The sequence below is a fragment of the Nerophis lumbriciformis genome, linkage group LG03, assembly GCF_033978685.3.
Source record: "Nerophis lumbriciformis linkage group LG03, RoL_Nlum_v2.1, whole genome shotgun sequence".
In the NCBI taxonomy this organism is placed as follows: Eukaryota; Metazoa; Chordata; class Actinopteri; order Syngnathiformes; family Syngnathidae; genus Nerophis; species Nerophis lumbriciformis.
Genome location: NC_084550.2, coordinates 28,826,141 through 28,849,355, shown reverse-complemented (window position 1 = coordinate 28,849,355; position 23,215 = coordinate 28,826,141). Strand labels below are relative to the sequence as shown.

Sequence of the window (23,215 nt, the reverse complement as noted above, 5' to 3'; positions counted from 1 at the left end):
GTAAATGAAACATGAATTGCAGGTTTGGCAAGTAACTTCTTGTCCAATCCTCATTTTGTCACTCAGGGTGTGGGACCATCGGACTTGAAGAAAATGAAGACTTGTAGAGACCGGGGGTGAAGGGCTGGGAGCCACAGAGTAAATAAATGGATTAGTGTGCGTCACTTGGGAAGGAAGTGTCTTAGAAAGAAGTCCGCTGTTCCTCCGTGGAGAAGTACAAGATTCATTTTGAATAGTCTACCAATGTTAGTATGTGCTCCTTTTTCCAGACGACGGTGACAGCTTTACTTACACCCCAACAACTCCTTGGTGGTGACTTGATGCCGGGCGAAACTATAGTTTGTGTTTTTCTAAAGTAGACACAAACGATTTTTCCTGCAATTATGGACTCTGTGGGAACTATTGGAATCCGTCACACCGCATTGGGATGTTTAGTAACTGTTTGGACTCTTGGTGAACTCATCTTGTGATCCAAACATGGATGTGAGGAGAACCCTTTGGACTCGACTGTAAGTCCTCCTAAAGATGTCCTGGTATCCCACCACGATTCAAAGACGTGAGTGGGGGGAGGGTGGGACTAAATGGTGTTAATAACGGAGGAAGAAAGTGGAAAACTTCAGGAGAATGGCGTCGCCGGAAGAATGGGATCAGTCGGCGTTCAGCCGGGCCCAAACAAAGAGGTCAGGTCAACGCCTGTCATGTCCGTCACTGAAGTGGACAAGGATGGCGACCACAGCGAGGAATCGGGAGAAATCGAGGAGGTCGAAGCTGATTACACCCGAAATTACTGGGAGGATGAGGACGATATCTACCAGGAGTTTGAGGAATTAGACTTTGAGGCCCTGTCGGAGGACTCGGACACGAGGAGCATCGCCTCCGACGATTCTTTCTACCCCATTGACAGTTCCGTCGGGTCGGACGGTCTCCGCTCTCCCAGCCCCGATAGTCCGGAGCCCATCACCTTCTTTAAGGCCTGCTGCAACAACAACGCCATCATCGTCAAGATCATGATCAGACAAGGAGTGACGGAGGAGGAAGTGCAGGAGACGGACCGGAACAGAAGAGTAAGAGTAACCTGGACAAAATGTCATCTTGTGAGAAATATCCAATAGTCCTGTGGGGTCGGAGCACGGGGTTAATCCTCCTGGTGACAGATGGGAGGTGTTCTCTGCTTGGCTTTGGGATCATCTTTTAACAGGCTTGCTAAGTCATCGCCTTCATCCCTTGGTAAAACATACCAAGGTCTTCAGAAAACTAGCAGCCTCATCAGCAGTTACTCGGTGGTGTATAAACATACTGATCATGATTGTAATCGGAATAAAAAACAGGGCAATGGTTCTAGGCAAACAAAAACTTAATTGTAAACTAGAAGAGGCCATTCCTAGAGGAATTGCATGTGAATGCTCCAATGCTGAAGTTGAAGTGAAATGCTGACAGAATGTAGTATGAATGGAAGAATAGTTTGAATGTCGAAGAGCTGACGCTGAACTGAAATGCTAATGGACGTAGGATGAATGTTGGAATGGTTTGAATGTTGAAGAGTTTGAATTTCCAGTAAAACCGGAATTTGGTTTGGAACTTGGGAAAGTGTTCGTTTGAATGTCCAGGATGAGTGGAATGATGGGTCTAATCTTGGTGCCGGACAGCCTGCATACCACTCAGTTTATTTACTTGACTAGTTAACCTGTGAGCGACCCCTATCCTCTTTCCCTATGTGTGGACCTTCTACCAGATGTTGCTAAGGTCTTTGACTAGTTAACCTGCGATCGACCCCTATCCTCTGTCCCTATGTGTGGACCTTCTACCAGATGTTGCTAAGGTCTTTGACTAATTAACCTGCGATCGACGCCTATCCTATGTCCCTATGTGTGGACCTTCTACCAGATGTTGCTAAGGTCTTTGACTAGTTAACCTGTGATCGACTCCTATCCTCTGTCCCTATGTGTGGACCTTCTACCAGATGTTGCTACGGTCTTTGACTAGTTAACCTGTGATCGACCCCTATCCTCTGTCCCTATGTGTGGACCTTCTACCAGATGTTGCTAAGGTCTTTGACTAGTTAACCTGTGATCGACTCCTATCCACTGTCCCTATGTGTGGACCTTCTACCAGATGTTGCTAAGGTCTTTGACTAGTTAACCTGCGATCGACCCCTATCCTCTGTCCCTATGTGTGGACCTTCTACCAGATGTTGCTAAGGTCTTTGACTAGTTAACCTGTGATCGACCCCTATCCTATGTCCCTATGTGTGGACCTTCTACCAGATGTTGCTAAGGTCTTCGACTAGTTAACCTGTGATCGACTCCTATTCTCTGTCCCTATGTGGGGACCTTCTACCAGATGTTGCTAAGGTCTTTGACTAGTTAACCTGTGATCGACCCCTATCCTCTGTCCCTATGTGTGGACCTTCTACCAGATGTTGCTAAGGTCTTTGACTAGTTAACCTGTGATCGACCTCTGTCCCTATGTGTGGACCTTCTACCAGATGTTGCTAAGGTCTTTGACTAGTTAACCTGTGATCGACCCCTATCCTCTGTCCCTATGTTTGGACCTTCTACCAGATGTTGCTAAGGTCTTTGACTAGTTAACCTGTGATCGACCCCTGTCCTCTGTCCCTATGTGTGGACCTTCTACCAGATGTTGCTAAGGTCTTTGACTAGTTAACCTGTGATCGACCCCTATCCTCTGTCCCTATTTGTGGATCTTCTACCAGATGTTGCTAAGGTCTTTGACTGGTTAACCTGTGATCGACCTCTGTCCCTATGTTTGGACCTTCTACCAGATGTTGCTAAGGTCTTTGACTAGTTAATCTGTGATCGACTCCTGTCCTCTGTCCCTATGTGTGGACCTTCTACCAGATGTTGCTAAGGTCTTTGACTAGTTAACCTGCGATCGACCCCTATCCTATATCCCTATGTGTGGACCTTCTACCAGATGTTGCTAAGGTCTTTGACTAGTTAACCTGCGATCGACCCCTATCCTCTGTCCCTATGTGTGGACCTTCTACCAGATGTTGCTAAGGTCTTTGACTGGTTAACCTGTGATCGACACCTGTCCTCTGTCCCTATGTGTGGACCTTCTACCAGATGTTGCTAAGGTCTTTGACTAGTTAACCTGTGATCAACCCCTATCCTCTGTCCCTATGTGTGGACCTTCTACCAGATGTTGCTAAGGTCTTTGACTGGTTAACCTGTGATCGACACCTGTCCTCTGTCCCTATGTTTGGACCTTCTACCAGATGTTGCTAAGGTTTTTGACTAGTTAATCTGTGATCGACCCCTGTCCTCTGTCCCTATGTGTGGACCTTCTACCAGATGTTGCTAAGGTCTTTGACTAGTTAACCTGTGATCGACCCATATCCTCTGTCCCTATGTGTGGACCTTCTACCAGATGTTGCTAAGGTCTTTAATCTTCCTCCTAAAGCCAAAACCTACATTCTTGTGGGATTCCCACTTTCTTGGGAAGTCCCTGCAGCGCGGGGATGGACACGTGCACTTTGACCTCAGTAGAAGACTGCTTTTCAAGGGTTATGTGACTAAATGCAAACACATGTTACTTCCAATCCTATCAGAAAATTATACCTGATAAAGTTAACTTCAATACAAAAATAATGAATGGGTCATTCCAACAAATAAAAGTAGATGTTTTTTTTTTTAAATGTGACAATACACATATTGAACTACTCAAAATGTGTAGTATTTGCCAATTTCAGTCAACTTCATTTTGGTACACTGTTCCTGCAACAATGCAGTATGTAATAATGATGCATTATCTAATGATGTAATACATTTCCCCCACATGATGTAATAATCTGTCACATTGTATAATAATGATGCATTATCTAATGATGTAATATGTTTCCCCCACATGATGTAATAATCTGTCACATTGTGTAATAATGATGCATTATCTAATGATGTAATAATCTGTCACATTGTGTAATAATGATGCATTATCTAATGATGTAATAATCTGTCACATTGTGTAATAATGATGCATTATCTAATGATGTAATAGCGTGTTACATATTGCCGAAGTTATGACAAAATGCTGACACTGCCCTTTTTTGAATAACATGCGGTGCATGATGTAATATGTGATGTCATGTAATTTATTACATAATGCACTAAATTGTTGCAATAAAAAAAAAAAAGTGCAGCACACACATTTTGTAATAACTTTTGAAATATGTAAATGCGTCAAAGTTGTGTTGAACAATTTTATTACAAAATGTGGAAGATTTTTTTTTTTTACAAAAGAAGGTGAGTGTTTATTACATTATTACAAAATGCGTTGTTACAGTTCCTAAGCCAAATATTTGAGTTTAATTTGACCAATTGAGTAAGAGGAGTGAATTTTTAGCATAGAATTAGCAAATACATGGAATACTGACACATTGCATTTAGGAGTGCTTGAAAAAAAATCGTACTTATCCCGATTCTAAATCAATTCCAAATTTTCGAAAAACTTTTTTGTTATGTGTGTGTGTGTATATATATATATATATATATATATATATATATATATATATATATATATATATATATATATATATATATATGTATATATATATATATATACATATACATATATATATATATATATATATATATATATATATATATATATATATATATATATACACGTTAGGTCAGGAAAAAACACAAGAGGCTATATCATCCCTACAAGCCTGTTTCGCAGGTTTCCCTGCTCGTGAGGGATATTTAATTTTATATATATATATACAGGTAAAAGCCAGTAAATTAGAATATTTTGAAAAACTTGATTTATTTCAGTAATTGCATTCAAAAGGTGTAACTTGTACATTATATTTATTCATTGCACACAGACTGATGCATTCAAATGTTTATTTCATTTAATTTTGATGATTTGAAGTGGCAACAAATGAAAATCCAAAATTCCGTGTGTCACAAAATTAGAATATTACTTAAGGCTAATACAAAAAAGGGATTTTTAGAAATGTTGGCCAACTGAAAAGTATGAAAATGAAAAATATGAGCATGTACAATACTCAATACTTGGTTGGAGCTCCTTTTGCCTCAATTACTGCGTTAATGCGGCGTGGCATGGAGTCGATGAGTTTCTGGCACTGCTCAGGTGTTATGAGAGCCCAGGTTGCTCTGATAGTGGCCTTCAACTCTTCTGCGTTTTTGGGTCTGGCATTCTGCATCTTCCTTTTCACAATACCCCACAGATTTTCTATGGGGCTAAGGTCAGGGGAGTTGGCGGGCCAATTTAGAACAGAAATACCATGGTCCGTAAACCAGGCACGGGTAGATTTTGCGCTGTGTGCAGGCGCCAAGTCCTGTTGGAACTTGAAATCTCCATCTCCATAGAGCAGGTCAGCAGCAGGAAGCATGAAGTGCTCTAAAACTTGCTGGTAGACGGCTGCGTTGACCCTGGATCTCAGGAAACAGAGTGGACCGACACCAGCAGATGACATGGCACCCCAAACCATCACCCAACCATGCAAATTTTGCATTTCCTTTGGAAATCGAGGTCCCAGAGTCTGGAGGAAGACAGGAGAGGCACAGGATCCACGTTGCCTGAAGTCTAGTGTAAAGTTTCCACCATCAGTGATGGTTTGGGGTGCCATGTGGTGGTGTCGGTCCACTCTGTTTCCTGAGATCCAGGGTCAACGCAGCCGTCTACCAGCAAGTTTTAGAGCACTTCATGCTTCCTGCTGCTGACCTGCTCTATGGAGATGGAGATTTCAATTTCCAACAGGACTTGGCGCCTGCACACAGCGCAAAATCTACCCGTGCCTGGTTTACGGACCATGGTATTTCTGTTCTAAATTGGCCCGCCAACTCCCCTGACCTTAGCCCCATAGAAAATCTGTGGGGTATTGTGAAAAGGAAGATGCAGAATGCCAGACCCAAAAACGCAGAAGAGTTGAAGGCCACTATCAGAGCAACCTGGGCTCTCATAACACCTGAGCAGTGCCAGAAACTCATCGACTCCATGCCACGCCGCATTAACGCAGTAATTGAGGCAAAAGGAGCTCCAACCAAGTATTGAGTATTGTACATGCTCATATTTTTCATTTTCATACTTTTCAGTTGGCCAACATTTCTAAAAATCCCTTTTTTGTATTAGCCTTAAGTAATATTCTAATTTTGTGACACACGGAATTTTGGATTTTCATTTGTTGCCACTTCAAATCATCAAAATTAAATGAAATAAACATTTGAATGCATCAGTCTGTGTGCAATGAATAAATATAATGTACACGTTACACCTTTTGAATGCAATTACTGAAATAAATCAAGTTTTTCAAAATATTCTAATTTACTGGCTTTTACGTGTATATATATATATACATATTTGTGTATAAATGTTTGTATATATGTGTGTGTGTACAGTATATACGTATGTACATATACAGTATATATGTGTGTATGTATGTTATATATATTATACATAAATGTACATACATATGTGTCTGTATATATATATATTCACAAAAATGTGTATATATACACGTGTGTGTATATACACACACACGTGTATGTATATATGTATGTATATGTACACACACATGTATATATACATATATACATATATATATACATACATATACTGTATATACACACATATATTTGTGTATATATATACACGCACACACATACATATATATATGTATGTATATACACACATATATATATTCACACACATATATAAATATATATATATATATATATATATATATATATATATATATATATATATATATATATATATATATATATATATATATATGTTAGGTCAGGAAAAACATAGAGGCTATATCATCCTTACAAGCCTGTTTCGCAGGTTTCCCTGGGGATATATATATATATATATATATATATATATATATATATATATATATATATATATATATATATATATATATAAGGACAAAGACAGTTTTTGTCTTCTCGCAGGGCAGCCTGAACTCATGGGAAAACAAGTTGTGTGATAACTTATATTATTATTATTATATATACAATTATTCTGACATTAACGACTGAACATCTTTCTACTTTTGTGTTTCAGTCGGCACTGATTGTTGCTTGTTACCATGGTTACGTGGACGTGGTCATTGCCCTGGCTCAATGTCCTTACATTGACGTCAACTGGCAGGACAACGAGGGCAACACTGCCCTCATTACTGCAGCACAAGCAGGTAAACAACAACACACACGTGTTGTAACGCTCTTAAAAACACTCATTTTTGAAAACTAAGTCTGATATTTCATTTTTTGTACTCTTACTTTTGGCCCTAATGGCCTGCAGACCGTCTGAATGATGCAACTTCCTGTGTTAGCTTAACAGGACTAAGTGGAAACACATTTTGATTATATTATTTAACCCAAATATGTATTATTGAAAACTACTTTTCATGTTTAAGTCTAATTTTAGGAAGCGGACACAGGCAACAAAAGCATTTTTTTCATTGAATGTTAAGTGTCCTTAAGTATGGTCTCCTTTTTGGATGTTTGCATTATCTTGGTGGATCAAAAGACTTTTACCTGCACGCAGGAAGCAAAGACTGTTGTGATGCCGAAGATCACTCATTTATATTTTATTTGTCTTTTGATCAAAACCTATCTTTTCAAATGGGATTTTATGTGATTGATGCTGTATTACTGCCTTTTAATAGTTTGTGTGATTGATGCTGTATTACTGCCTTTTAATGGTTTGTGTGATTGATGCTGTATTACTGCCTTTTAATGGTTTGTGTGATTGATGCTGTATTACTGCCTTTTAATGGTTTGTGTGATTGATGCTGTATATGATGATGTAATACTGTATTACATCGACGTCCCATTGGGGTTGTGAGTTTTTCCTTGCCCTTATGTGGGCTCTGTACCGAGGATGCCGTTGTGGCTTGTGCAGCCCTTTGAGACACTTGTGATTTAGGGCTATATAAATAAACATTGATTGATTGATTGATACTGCCTTTTAATGGTTTGTGTGATTGATGCTGTATTACTGTCTTTTATGATGTTTAAACCGTTCTTGTTCACAATCAGACTTTTTTTCTCCCATCCTCTTGCTTTTATTTGTTTCTGTATTGTGTAGTTATAATTATGTGCATTTACTTGTAATTGTATTGAGTTTGTGGACCCCAGGAAGACCAGTGGGTTGTGGTGGCAACCAGCTAATGGGGATCCTTAATAAAAATCAAAAATCAAATCCCTACCATGCGACCCAGTTACAACGCACACCTTTGATTGATTGATTGAAATTTTTATTAGTAGATTGCACAGTACAGTATATATTCCGTACAATTGACCACTAAATGTTAACACCCCAATAAGTTTTTCAACTTGTATAAGTCGGGGTCCACTTAAATTGATTCATGGTAACGTCCCTAAATCATGAAACAAGGACTGTTGTGATGTCAAAGATCACTCATTTATGCTTTATTTGTCTTTTGATCAAAACGTTAACTTTTCAAATGGGTTTCATATGTGATTGATGCTGTATTGCTGCCTTTTAATGGTTTGTGGGATTGATGCTGTATTACTGCCTTTTATGATGTTTAAACCGTTCCTGTTCACAATCAGACTTTTTTTCCCTCATCCTCTTCCCGCCTTTCCACCCCAGCCCCCCCTCCGCTGTCTTCACATACTTAAGGCCGATACGAGGTTTCTTGTTTCCTTCCTTCCCTCTAAGCAGCGTAGACTCGCTTCTCTAAAATCCGGCTGTTTGAGATCTCACATAAATACTTAAGACCTTGACTTTCTTTGGACATTTCTTTATTGAATAGCAAAAATTCCTATTTTGGATGTTTGCATTTTCTTGGTGGATCAAAAGACTCTTTTACCTGCACACTGCTTCTCCTGCCTGACTTTCCGCATCCCAGGCAACACGACCTTTCCTACCGTGCGACCCGGTTATAACGCACACATCCTTAAATCATGAAACAAGGTCTCTTGTGATGTCAAAGATCACTCATTTATGCTTTATTTGTCTTTTGATCAAAATGTAACTTTTCAAATGGGTTTCATATGTGATTGATGCTGTATTGCTGCCCTTTTAAATGGTTTGTGTGATTGATGCTGTATTACTGCCTTTTAATGGTTTGTGTGATTGATGCTGTATTACTGCCTTTTAATGGTTTGTGTGATTGATGCTGTATTACTGTCTTTTATGATGTTTAAACCGTTCTTGTTCACAATCAGACTTTTTTTCTCCCATCCTCTTCCCGCCATTCCACCCCAGCCCCTCCTCCGCTGTCTTCACATACTTAAGGCCGACACAAGGGTCTGGAGGTTTCTTTCTCACACTTTGTTTCCTTCCTTCCCTCTAAGCAGCGTAGACTCGCTTCTCTGTAACCCGGTTGTTTGAGATCTCACATAAATACTTAAGACCTTAACTTTCTTTGGACATTTCTTTATTGAATAGCAAACATTTTTGTTGTTTTTGGGAGTTGTAGTCAAGTTTTACTGCATCATTTGTGCAGTAATATTTTGTGCCAAACTAATGGACATTTTTAATGGTTAACTATTCACAGATATTGTTCTTGTGTGCCGTGCAGGTCACATGATCATCTCCTACTTCCTGCTCAACTATTTCAGTGGACTGGACATCGAGAGGAGGAACTGTCACGGCTTCACAGCCTTGATGAAGGCGGCCATGCAGGGTCGGGCCGACTGTTGCCGCATGATCATGCTGGCCGGTAAGACGCCGCCACCGCCGACATTGACGCCGACGCAGCGAAGCCACGTGGGTTCATGTTTGCAGGAGGCGACGTCCAAGCCCGGGACGGCGGGCGCAAGATGACGCCCAGAGAGTGGGCTCTGTTCACGGGCCGCTACGAGACCGCCAACCTGATGTACCGCCTCATGTTGAAGCCGTGTGCCGAGCAGTTCTGTGACTGCTTCAGCCTGGAGTGGCCCCTGCTGGAGGTAATGGGCTCCTTTTATTTGTCCCCGTACTACCATACCATGTCACTTCCGCCTTGAGTGTTGGCCGATGTCAATATTAATCCTTTACCACATCAGCAGGCATCCTTTTATTATTTTGCAGTGTGGAATGTTAGCAAAGGTTTGATCAAGTGATAATTTGTGATCTGGTGACACCTAGCGGCCGCAATCCTTCATTACATTAGGGTAAGAAGTTGTAGGTTCAACGAAGCGAAGGTTCATTGTTTACCCCGGTCCGTCATTTAAAGTGGTCCGCCCCATCGTTTACCCCGGTCCGTCATTGAAAGTGGTCCGCCACATTGTTTACTACGGTCGGTCATTTAACGTGGTCCGTCACATCGTTTAACCCGGTCCGTCATTTAAAGTGGTCCGTCACATCGTTTAACCCAGTCCGTCATTTAAAGTGGGCCGCCACATCGTTGACCCCAGTCCGTCATTAAAGTGGTCCGCCACATCTTTTACCCCGGTCTGTCATTTAAAGTGGTCCGCCACATTGTTTACTACGGTCCGTCATTTAAAGTGGTCGGCCCCATCGTTTAACCCGGTCCGTCATTTAAAGTGGTCCGCCCCATCGTTTAACCCGGTCCGTCATTTAAAGTGGTCCGCCCCATCGTTTAACCCGGTCCATCATTTAAAGTGGTCCACCACATCTTTTACCCCGGTCCGTCATTTAAAGTGGTCCGCCACATTGTTTACTACGGTCCGTCATTTAAAGTGGTCCGCCCCATCGTTTAACCCGGTCCGTCATTTAAAGTGGTCCGCCACATCTTTTACCCCGGTCCGTCATTTAAAGTGGTCCGCCACATTGTTTACTACGGTCCGTCATTTAAAGTGGTCCGCCCCATCGTTTAACCCGGTCCGTCATTTAAAGTGGTCCGCCCCATCGTTTAACCCGGTCCATCATTTAAAGTGGTCCACCACATCTTTTACCCCGGTCCGTCATTTAAAGTGGTCCGCCACATTGTTTACTACGGTCCGTCATTTAAAGTGGTCCGCCCCATCGTTTAACCCGGTCCGTCATTTAAAGTGGTCCGCCACATCTTTTACCCCGGTCCGTCATTTAAAGTGGTCCGCCACATTGTTTACTACGGTCCGTCATTTAAAGTGGTTCGCCCCATCGTTTAACCCGGTCCGTCATTTAAAGTGGTCCGCCACAACGTTTACTACGGTCCGTCATTTAAAGTGGTTCGCCCCATCGTTTAACCCGGTCCGTCATTTAAAGTGGTCCGCCACAACGTTTACTACGGTCCGTCATTTAAAATGGTCCGCCTCATCGTTTAACCCAGTCCGTCATTTAAAGTGGTCCGCCACATCGTTTAAGCCGGTCCGTCATTTAAAGTGGTCCGCCTCATCGTTTACCCCGGTCCGTCACTTAAAGTGGTCCGCCACATCCTTTAACCCGGTCCGTCACTTAAAGTGGTCCGCCCCATTGGTTACCCTTGTCCGTCATTTAAAGTGGTCCGCCACATCTTTTACCCGGGTCCATCATTTAAAGTGGTCCGCCACATCCTTTAACCCGGTCCGTCACTTAAAGTGGTCCGCCCCATCGTTTACCCTGGTCCGTCATTTAAAGTGGTCCGCCACATCTTTTACCCCGGTCCGTCATTTAAAGTGGTCCGCCACATTGTTTACTACGGTCCGTCATTTAAAGTGGTTCGCCCCATCGTTTAACCCGGTCCGTCATTTAAAGTGGTCCGCCACAACGTTTACTACGGTCCGTCATTTAAAATGGTCTGCCCCATCGTTTAACCCAGTCCGTCATTTAAAGTGGTCCGCCTCATCGTTTACCCCGGTCCGTCAGTTAAAGTGGTCCGCCACGTCATTTACACCTGTCCGTCATTTAAAGTGGTCCACCACATCGTTTACCCCGGTCCGTCACTTAAAGTGGTCCGCCACATCGTTTATCCCGGTCCGTCACTTAAAGTGGTCCGCCCCATCCACTTAAAGTGGTCCGCCACATCCTTTAACCCGGTCCGTCACTTAAAGTGGTCCGCCCCATCGTTTACCCCGGTCCGTCATTTAAAGTGGTCCGCCACATCTTTTACCCCGGTCCGTCATTTAAAGTGGTCCGCCACATTGTTTACTACGGTAAGACGCCGCCACCGCCAAGTGGTTCGCTCCATCGTTTAACCCGGTCCGTCATTTAAAGTGGTCCGCCACAACGTTTACTACGGTCGGTCATTTAAAATGGTCCGCCCCATCGTTTAACCCAGTCCGTCATTTAAAGTGGTCCGCCTCATCGTTTACCCCGGTCCGTCAGTTAAAGTGGTCCGCCACATCATTTACACCTGTCCGTCATTTAAAGTGGTCCACCACATCGTTTACCCCGGTCCGTCACTTAAAGTGGTCCGCCACATCCTTTAACCCGGTCCGTCACTTAAAGTGGTCCGCCCCATTGTTTACCCTGGTCCGTCATTTAAAGTGGTCCGCCACATCTTTTACCCGGGTCCGTTATTTAAAGTGGTCCGCCACATCCTTTAACCCGGTCCGTCACTTAAAGTGGTCCGCCCCATCGTTTACCCTGGTCCGTCATTTAAAGTGGTCCGCCACATCTTTTACCCGGGTCCGTCATTTTAAGTGGTCCGCCCCATCGTTAACCCCAGTCCGTTATTTAAAGTGGTCCGCCACATCCTTTAACCCGGTCCGTCACTTAAAGTGGTCCGCCCCATCGTTTACCCTGGTCCGTCATTTAAAGTGGTCCGCCACATCTTTTACCCGGGTCCGTCATTTAAAGTGGTCCGCCACATCCTTTAACCCGATCCGTCACTTAAAGTGGTCCGCCCCATCGTTTACCCTGGTCCGTCATTTAAAGTGGTCCGCCACATCTTTTACCCGGGTCCGTCATTTAAAGTGGTCCGCCACATCTTTTACCCGGGTCCGTCATTTTAAGTGGTCCGCCCCATCGTTAACCCCGGGCCGTCATTTAAAGTGGTCCGCCACATCTTTTACCCCGGTCCATTTTTTAAAGTGGTCCGCCCCATCGTTTAACCCGGTCCGTCATTTAAAGTAGTCCGCCCCATCGTTTACCCGGTCCGTCATTTAAAGTGGTCCGCCCCATAGTTTACCCCGGTCCGTCTCTTAAAGTGGTCCGCCACATTCTTTACCCCGGTCCGTCACTTAAAGTGGTCCACCACGTCATGTATTACGTCTGCGACGTGGCCCTCCATGAAAAGGAGTGTGACACCCCTGCCTTCAGAGATGGTGCTGGACATCGAGTTGACAGCTGGGGCTTTTAGCTCGATGCCTAGCGCTCCAGCCTCAAACAGGCAGGTCACACATGGCCTCCAGGCTAAATTGGTGAAAGAAAATCCTCCATTTTTTTTTTCTTTGAACAATTTGTTTTGTCCTCTGCAGGATTTGGTGTCCCAGGCCCAAGAGCCCAAGTCCTGCTGCAAGCGTCTGGTGGGCCTCCTGTCCTGTTGCCCTTTCAGATTTTACCTCAGCAACAAGGTCCACCCTCTGGATGACGGCGTTCTGGAACACATGGTCAGAATCACCACCGGTCTCAGCAGTCCGGTTGTCGCCACCGCCTGTCGCACCGTATGCCCGGGGAGCCCCCCCTGCCTGGGGAAACGGCGCTACGCGGTGCAGGATATCCTCAAGAGACAACGGCTGGCCGACCTTAAGAACCTGGGCCCTGACAGACTGAACCACTACAAGACCTTCTTCCAGAACTCCCGCGTCCTCCTCATCCCCAAGGCCAGGGATCGCAGGGCCAGCCTCCAACCTCAGATTCTGACGGACATGGCGGCGGCGGCCTCCTCGGTGGCCATGAGGCGGGCCAGTCTGCTGCCCCTCCACCTGTTGAGGAGGAGCAGCGTGCGGCCGGGCATCGTGGTGCCCAAGGTAAGGCTCTGCAAGGCGCCGGCTCCTTCCTTCATACCGGAAAAACTGCGACGGACTCAGAACTACCATGAGCTGCAGATCCCAAAGTGGGACTACAAGATGAAGAAGGTGGAGAGGAAGAAGGAGGAGAGACAGAGACTTTTACCGATGACCAGGAGAAGATGAGACAGGACTTTGTTGACATGGTTGCCTTGTTGAATCCTTCCCTGCAGCATGAACTGCCCATCGTGCACTTAATCCTAATAAAAAGGCTCTTCAAAGATCTAACCGGATTTCACTAAAAGCAATGCTTTTTAATAATAATAATAATTCATTTTATTTATGGGCGCCTTTCTCAGCACTCAAGGTCACCTTACAACAGTAATGTGACAAACACTTAAAAAACTAATATATATACTGTAGATATACATAATAAGAGTGCATATGAGAAGTGACATGGAGCCTGTTAGGCTCAAACACCGATGACATCTATTAAACAGACAAGAAGCAAGGAATTGAACAGAGACAGGATTCAATTTAGCTCAATGAGGAGAAATGTCTGGGCTGTACTCTTGTACAGTCTTCCACCACGCTCTGACGAAAGGATTGCACGCCTCCTCTTTTATTTGGACTTTCCCTGATTACATGGCAACAGCTGTTTCTAATGGGAGAGGGGGTCGTAAACAGCCGTTGCCCTCGGTCACTAAACAGTTCAAAGAAAAGATGCCTGGAGCTTGCGTCAGGTCCTGCTTCCTTTCCGCTTTGTAGATCTCGGGTCAAGACAAGATCTTCCTGTGGATCACAATAGATCAAAGAAACCGACACCTTCATGTTGCTTCCCATCGTACACAGTGGAGTTTTACAAGCCTTTTGCTTGGTAAGATCAAAGACAGATTTTGTCTCCTCGCCGGGAACCCATAGGAACACAAAGTTTTGTGATAACTTAGATACAATTATTCGGACAGAGGCAACTAATTAACATGAGTAAGCTAGTTTAAAAAAGATATGTTTTGAAGGTGGCAATGAAAGACAAGTGTGGAATGTCCAGGGGAAAAGAGTTCCGGAGGTGGGGGCTGAGTGACTCCTGACCCCATGGTAACCAGGCGTGTAGGTGGGAGGAAGAAGACCTGAGAGAATGGGAGGGTGTCTTGATATGAAGGAGATGCGGAGGCCAAGATTGTTGATGGCCTTAAATGTGAGGAGAAGGATCTTGTAGTGGATGCCATATTTAATGGGGAGCCAATGGAGTTGCTTCAGGACAGGTTTTATGTGACTAATGGAGGAGGTTTTGAACCCGTTGTAGTTTATGGATGGACTTGTCAGGTAAACCAAAGAGTGGAGAATTACAGTAGTCCAAACAGGATGTGACCAGGGTGTGAACCAGAATTTCAGCGCTGCTGAGGGAGCGAGATGGGCGTAGGCCAGAGATATTGCGTAGAAGGAAGTATGCTGCCCGAGTGACATTGTTGATATGGGACTTGAATGATAAAGTGCTATCCAGGATGACACCCAGACTCTTGACCTGGGGAGACGGGGAACCTGATGAGTTGTCAATGGAGTACAAGCGGACGAAATTAGTTTCCTCTGTCGGGTGGCGGGACTCTCCCTTAGAGATAGGGTGAGAAGCTCTGTCATCCGGGGGATCTCAAAGTACAGCTGCTGCTCCTCCACATGGAGATGTTCGCCCTGGCAAACATCAGACGAGAAGCAGCCACACTGGCCCTCTCTCGAAAGGCACAGACCAGCGAATCCCACCACCTCCATAAGATTGTCACAGAAACACCACGACGCGTGCGCCTTAAGTCAAGGCGCCCCTTTGCCATGCAAGCCCACGAGCTGCTCAGCACAACATCAGCTGATACTTCTAAGGCCACCTGGGTCAAGACGAGATGGAGAGAACAGTGGAAGTTAGCAGAACCATCTAGGCTGCACCACTACATCGACGACCCCACAGACGTCTCCGGCCAGGAACTGCCCTGGAAGCAGTGGACAACCCTCAACCGCTTGAGGACCGGCGTCGGACGCTACGGAGCAGCGATGAAGAGGTGGGGACTTGCGGATAGTGCCTCCTGCGAGTGTGGGGACCCAGTCCAGACAGTAGAGCACATAGTCACTAGTTGCTCCAAACACCGGTCACCGAATGGCGAACAAGGTCTGATTGACCTGGACGATGACACGTTGATCTGGCTCGCCTCAACAGAGCTGCAAGTCTAAAGACACAAGACAGAAGAAGAAGAGCCAAAGAAGGTGGTTCGGGCATCTGGTCAGGATGCCAGCCGGACGCCTCCCGAGGGAGGTGTTTAGTACACGTCCGACAGGTAGGCGGCCACGGATAAGACCCAGGACATGTTGGGAAGACTGTCTCCCGGCTGGCCTGGGAAGGCCTCTGGATCCCTGGGAGGTGCTGGACGAAGTGGCTGGGGAGAAGGAAGTCTGGGCTTCTCTGCTTAGGCTGTTGCCCCAGCCACCCGACCTCGGATAAGCAGAAGAAGATGGATGGATGGTTCTGGAATATACAAAATAAGACTTACAGTGAAGGGAGAAGTCCGGTCCTTAGTTTTCTGAAAATGTGGCCCCTAAGAAACAGTTTGGTTGAGTGTCTCTGGCCTGTGATGTCACTAATCATGTGATGTCACATTTGAGTCATCACTATGGTGTAACAAGGAACGTGATTACATAAGCGTGGGCAAAGAGGATGACATAAAGTGATGCATAGGTGTTGCTACGTGATCTTGGCGAGTTCAGGTCTAGAGGATCCTCTTGAGCTGTACTTCTTGTCGAATACTCAATATTCCAGTCCAGCGGGGGTAATGTCCAACAAGGTTCCAAAGGTGAAAGTGAAGTCCACTCACGCAAACACAAGGCAACATTCGCAGGCGCTGGCGAACAAGCGCTCCCCGGACTGGGATGGCATTTTCAAGGAGATCCTCATCCGACGCGAGGAGAAGGATCTGGAGGCCCAGTCGGACGATCTCCAACAGCAGCTGGACATTCTGAAAGTGCGCGAGAGTGAGCTCCTCCAGGATATAAATGTGGTGGAGGATCTGTTCTTAAGCAGGGAGCCCTTTAAGGCGGACGCGGTTGTGGACGAAGCCACGGACAAAGTGGAGAAGGAGATGACCAAGGTGTACAACAAGGAGGAGGAGATCAAGAACCTGACTGTGGAGTGTGCGGAGCTCAGGCAGAGGAAGCAAGAGCGCCAAGACGTGGTCCACTCGCACACCATCTACCAGCAGTTCATGCAGAAGCTGGTGAGCATGACACTCTTTGAAGACGAGGAAGCGCTGACTCACCACATCGAGAGTCTGCACAACGTCGAGGACCAGCTCTCTCAGCGGGAAGGCGAAGCGTACGAGAAAACCAACCAGCAGAGGAAAACCCAGCTGACTCTTCAGAAGCAGTACGAGATGGAGAGGCAGGAACTGGACATGGAGCTGACCCAGCTCATGCCCGAACTGTTCGAATCCAAGATCCGGGTGGAATACTGGTTCAAGGAGTGGAAACGCATCGAGGACACCGCCTCGAGAAAACTGAACCTGCTGGCGCAGATCAAGATGTCCATCCTCAGCCTCTACGAGCTGATCGGCGGCAAGGTCTGCGATAAGCAAGGCGTGGCTTTGAACGAGACAGAGAAGCAGTTGGAGAAGATCCACGCCTTCATGCTGGACCACTTTGAGATCATCAAGGAGTACGAAGCCCATTCCAGCGTGGGCAGATAACTCAGAATTACTGTCGGTTCTGGTCTGCGGGCAGCAAGCCCAGAACATACTTGCCAACCCTCCCGGATTTTCCGGGAGACTCACGAAATTCAGCGCCTCTCCCGAAAACCTCCCGGGACAAATTTTCTCCCGAAAATCAGGCGGACTCAGGTCCTCATGGACCTGAGTCCGCTAACCCACAATATAACCAGCATACCTGCCCAATCACGTTATAACTGCAGAATGATGGAGAGCGAGTTCTTGGTTTCTTATGTGGATTTATTGTTAGGCAGTTTCATTAACGTCCTCCCAGCGCGGTAACAACACACAACAACAGCAGTCACGTTTTTGTATACCGTAAAGCAGTTCGTCTGCCGTAAACAGCAATGTGACACTCTTAAACAGGACAATACTGCCATCTAGTGTTATGTGTGTGTATATGTGTAAATAAATGAACACTGAAATTCAAGTATTTATATATATATATATATATATATATATATATATATATATATATATATATATATATATATATATATATATATATATGTATACATTAGAGATGCGCGGATAGGCAATTATTTCATCCGCAACCGCATCAGAAAGTCGTCAACCATCCGCAATCCACCCGATCTAACATTTGATCAGAACCGCATCCGCCCGCCATCCGCCCGCACCCGCCCGTTGTTATATATCTAATATAGACGATGCAAGACATTAGTGAGGTTATAAAGCTTTTGCCTGTTAAAGAAAGGAGACTGATCCAATGCAGCACAGACATTCGCGTGCCACGCTGTCACGACCCAGACGCACACCAGTGCGCAATCATATGGGAGCCGCGCTGAGCGCACCTCCAAGCGCGTCTCGCTGCCGGCGACGGCCGGGTATATGGGCCCGACGCTCCAGCGCCATCCATTTTCAGGGCTAGTTGATTCGGCAGGTGGGTTGTTACACACTCCTTAGCGGGTTCCGACTTACATGGCCACCGTCCTGCTGTCTATATCAACCAGGGTGAGCCCCACCCCTTTCGTGAGCGCACTGCGCGCGGAGTGACCCCTGTTACGCGCCCCCGGCAACAGGGGTGGCGGGCAGGTAAGCTGCGCGGGCGGAGCGCGCGGAGTGACCCCTGTTACGAGCCCCCGGCCACGGGGGTGGCGGGCAGGTAAGCTGCTTACCTGCTGCGCGTGACGCCGGCCGCGGCGAAGGCGGACGAGGCGGGGTGTCGGTGCGGTGGGCGCGGTGGTGACCCTGGATGTGCGTCGGGCCCTTCTCGCGGATCGCCTCAGCTACGGCTCCCGGTGGGGCCCTCTCGGGGGAAGGGGCCTCGGTCCCGGACCCCGGCGAGGCGTCCCTTCTCCGCTCCGTAAAAGTGTCCATCTCTTTTCTTTTTTTTTCTTCTGTTGTGGCATATGCTGCAGGTGCCTGCTCGTTTTTCGTATGTGGGTAACAACATTTAACTATGTATATATATTTCCGAATTGGTTTAACTGCCACCCGCCTGAATCTATTTAAAATCTAATTTTTTTTTATTTCAATCACCCGACCCGACCCGACCCGCGGATAAAATCTAATTTTTTTAAATTTCATCCGCCCGATCCGCGGATAATCTGCGGACTCCGCGGTTGTGCCCGCAAACCGCGCGTCTCTAGTATACATATACATATAATAAAATAAATATATATATATATACGTATAAATATATATATATACGTATAAATATATATATATATATATATATATATATATATATATATATATATATATATATATATATATATATATGAAATACATGACTTGGTGAATTCTAGCTGTAAATATACTCCTCCCCTTTTAGCCACGCCCCAGACCACGCCCCTTATACCCCGACCACGCCCACGCCCACCCCCCTTCCCCCACCTCCCGAAATCGGAGGTCTCAAGGTTGGCAAGTATGGCCCAGAAGCTGCCGGATTGACGGTTTCATTTGAAATTGGAAGTATTTGTCAAACAAGTGAAGATATTGGACGTGAAAGAAGACAAACTTAAGACATGTTTACTTTATGGGTACACAACATGGCTGCCCCATAAAACCAAACACGCTTTTTTCTCAGGGAAAAATATTCTGATGCCAAAGTAGAGTTAGGAAAATGTGTAATTTGTTTTTACAATGACAATAAAGCTATCTTCCGTAAATTCCAAACTACTTTTTTTCCTACACTTTGAGCCCTGCCACTTATAAAACGGTGCAGATAGTTTATGGATTTTTCTTTGCTGACGGCCATTATGCAAAAGGTTTAAAAAAAACGTCAAAAAACCAAGCAAATATACAAAATAAGTTACTGTTACTGTTTGTGCTGCTGTGTCCTTCCATTTGGTGCTTTCAACCGGAAGTACAAGTGCTGCTTTGTCCTCTAGCCGTCCAAAGCGTCTCTACTCGTATGAATTCTTCATTCACAACTCCAAGTTTGACAATATAACTAAAACAATTCTTACTTACTAAACCGTCCCATGTGTGATGTGTGTAGGAGTGTTTTCATGCATATTTGTACATGCTATCATAATGTAATCAATTAGCTAACATGCTAACACGTCTGTGTTAGTATTACTAACTCACAATGGCATTTGTTTTGTATTGTTCTAATTTTGCAAATTCACCAAAACGTCACCGTGGAGTGACTGAGTCTGTTTAGCTGATTGGAGAGTTAGCTTGCACAGCTAGTGGGTCCGTGACAATGACTTATGTTTTGTTTGATCGGCCGTTTTACTGCTGTGTTACAGACACTGTTTGGAAACAATTAAGGTATGTATTGTGTATGCCGTAAAAGCTATTTTTTTAACTATCATTGTCCAAACACTTACAGGAGTTGGGTTTATAAACCGCAAATTTGCAGTGAAATGTTCGGACATCCACTCTTTGCTATAAATGAAAAGTAAAATTTACACACTTTTATTATATTTTTGTATAATTATAATATGTATACTACATTTTTGTCCCTTAAGGTTTGTCTTAATGGAGTTGCCGTAGTACTTCCGCATTTTTGTCCAATTAATTTTTTTCTTAATGGTGTTGCCCATAGACATGTTATAAGTAGACGCAGCATTGGCTGCTGTGACGCGAGAAATTGGGCCGCCATCTTGAAGAAGTGATGAGGATCCGGCGAGCAGCCTAAACTGACAGTTGACAGGTAGAAAACAAAGATGCTAAACTGACAGTTGACAGGTGGAAAACAAAGATGCTAAGCTGACAGTTGATGGGTAGAAAACAAAGATGCTAAACTGACAGTTGACTGGTAGAAAACAAAGATGCTAAACTGATAGTTGGCAGGTAGAAAACAAAGATGCTAAACTGACAGTTGGCAGGTAGAAAACAAAGATGCTAAACTGACAGTTGACAGGTAGAAAACAAAGATGCTAAACTGACAGTTGACAGGTAGAAAACAAAGATGCTAAACTGACAGTTGACGGGTAGAAAACAAAGATGCTAAACTGACAGTTGACGGGTAGAAAACAAAGATGCTAAACTGACAGTTGACAGGTAGAAAACAAAGATGCTAAACTGACAGTTGACAGGTAGAAAACAAAGATTCTAAACTGACAGTTGACAGGTAGAAAACAAAGATGCTAAACTGACAGTTGACAGGTAGAAAACAAAGATGCTAAACTGACAGTTGACGGGTAGAAAACAAAGATTCTAAACAGACAGTTGACAGGTAGAAAACAAAGATGCTAAACTGACAGTTGACGGGTAGAAAACAAAGATGCTAAACTGACAGTTGACGGGTAGAAAACAAAGATGCTTAACTGACAGTTGACGGGTAGAAAACAAAGATGCTAAACTGACAGTTGACAGGTAGAAAACAAAGGTGCTAAACTGACAGTTGACAGGGAGAAAACAAAGATGCTAAACTGACAGTTGACAGGTAGAAAACAAAGATGCTAAACTGACAGTTGACGGGTAGAAAACAAAGATGCTAAACTGACAGTTGACAGGTAGAAAACAAAGATGCTAAACTGACAGTTGACAGGTAGAAAACAAAGATGCTAAACTGACAGTTGACAGGTAGAAAACAAAGATGCTAAACTGACAGTTGACAGGTAGAAAACAAAGATGCTAAACTGACAGTTGACAGGTAGAAAACAAAGATTCTAAACAGACAGTTGACAGGTAGAAAACAAAGATGCTAAACTGACAGTTGACGGGTAGAAAACAAAGATGCTAAACTGACAGTTGACGGGTAGAAAACAAAGATGCTTAACTGACAGTTGACAGGTAGAAAACAAAGATGCTAAACTGACAGTTGACGGGTAGAAAACAAAGATGCTAAACTGACAGTTGACGGGTAGAAAACAAAGATGCTAAACTGACAGTTGACAGGTAGAAAACAAAGATGCTAAACTGACAGTTGACAGGTAGAAAACAAGGATGCTAAACTGACAGTTGACAGGTAGAAAACAAAGATGCTAAACTGACAGTTGACAGGTAGAAAACAAAGATGCTAAACTGACAGTTGACAGGTAGAAAACAAAGATGCTAAACTGACAGTTGACAGGTAGAAAACAAAGATGCTAAACTGACAGTTGACAGGTAGAAAACAAAGATGCTAAACTGACAGTTGACAGGTAGAAAACAAAGATGGTGTTCAGCGTTTTCCTGCTCAAATGAACGGACTGTTTAAAATAGGAATCAGGGGATTACTTTTCACAAGTAAGATTTAACGTTAACGTACTATTGGTTGTATTTTGTGAAAAGAGTGTGCATATTGTATATAGTTCTCTGCAAACCTATGAAATGTTCTATTTTGTCTTCATTATTTTGTCAGAATGCACCAGAATGCTTCATTTGTATGTGAAAATCACAAAGAAATCTTCTGGGGGAGGATGACGCCCCTACAGGGGTTTGCTTTACAAACTTTCAGCCCCACCTAAAACAAAATTCACCAGCCTCCACTGATTATGAGGCATTCTCATTTTAGGCAAAGCATAAGACAATACTTTCTTTACAGTATAATTGTAACCAGGAATAAGTCTTCAAGTAACAATATTCAAATACTAACATTGTTGGGTAAGACAGAATTTGCTTTTATTCTGAATCTAGTGAAACAGATTGGTGGTTTTAGCTGATATAAAGACTTTCAGGTGTGTATATATGTTTATGTTGAAGTATTTGGCAAACGCTTTTATCCAAAGCGACATACATAAAAATACATATAAAACAATCACTTTAAACATGATCATTTAAGGGAAGAATGTAATAGAAAATATCAATACAATGTGTCAAGACAGAATAAACTCTCTGCTACTGTAGCAACAGAGATATAGTCTATAGGTCCCTAAGATATATAGATATATAATGTATTCATGCATTGTTTATGTAGGATATACGCATGTATATATAACCTAATCATATTGTTTCTTCAATTTAAAAATAGCTGACCGTTTTTTCACCCCTTCTCAGGGATTATATTCCCAGTTTTGATCATTTATAGCATATAAGAATATTCTATTACTGTTAAGCAAACTATGAATAATAAAACATGTGTCCTTTATCATAGCTACACGTATGACAAAAAAGCGGGTGAAAATCAGTGGTATTCAGTGAGGTAAAATGAATGAAATGCGCTGACAGTTCATTGCTCCTGCCAAATGAATTGCTCTGAGTGGAGCGGATCACCACTCCAAGATGGCGGCCCCGCGTCTCGTCATCGCCAGTAGGCAGTAGCGCTCCATGCTGCGTACCCTTAGATTAGAACATGTCTATGGTTGCCGTAGTACT

The 23,215-nt window shown here is 44.0% G+C and overlaps 2 protein-coding genes across 2 annotated transcripts; both read left to right on the top strand.

Annotated features, from left to right (window-relative positions):
- LOC133582320 (ankyrin repeat domain-containing protein 33B-like) lies at positions 1 to 14,151 on the top strand. The gene is made up of 5 exons (XM_061936492.1): positions 1 to 1,064; positions 7,063 to 7,192; positions 9,554 to 9,694; positions 9,760 to 9,923; positions 13,296 to 14,151. The coding sequence occupies exons 1-5, from the start codon at positions 582 to 584 to the stop codon at positions 13,950 to 13,952; spliced, it is 1,575 nt and encodes a 524-aa protein (XP_061792476.1). The 5' UTR covers positions 1 to 581; the 3' UTR covers positions 13,953 to 14,151.
- Positions 14,152 to 16,074: 1,923 nt separating this feature from the next.
- Positions 16,075 to 17,912, top strand: LOC133582331 (coiled-coil domain-containing protein 42 like-2-like). Its single transcript, XM_061936503.2, has one exon. The coding sequence runs from the start codon at positions 16,475 to 16,477 to the stop codon at positions 17,483 to 17,485; it is 1,011 nt and encodes a 336-aa protein (XP_061792487.1). The 5' UTR covers positions 16,075 to 16,474; the 3' UTR covers positions 17,486 to 17,912.
- The last annotated feature ends 5,303 nt before the right edge of the window (positions 17,913 to 23,215 follow it).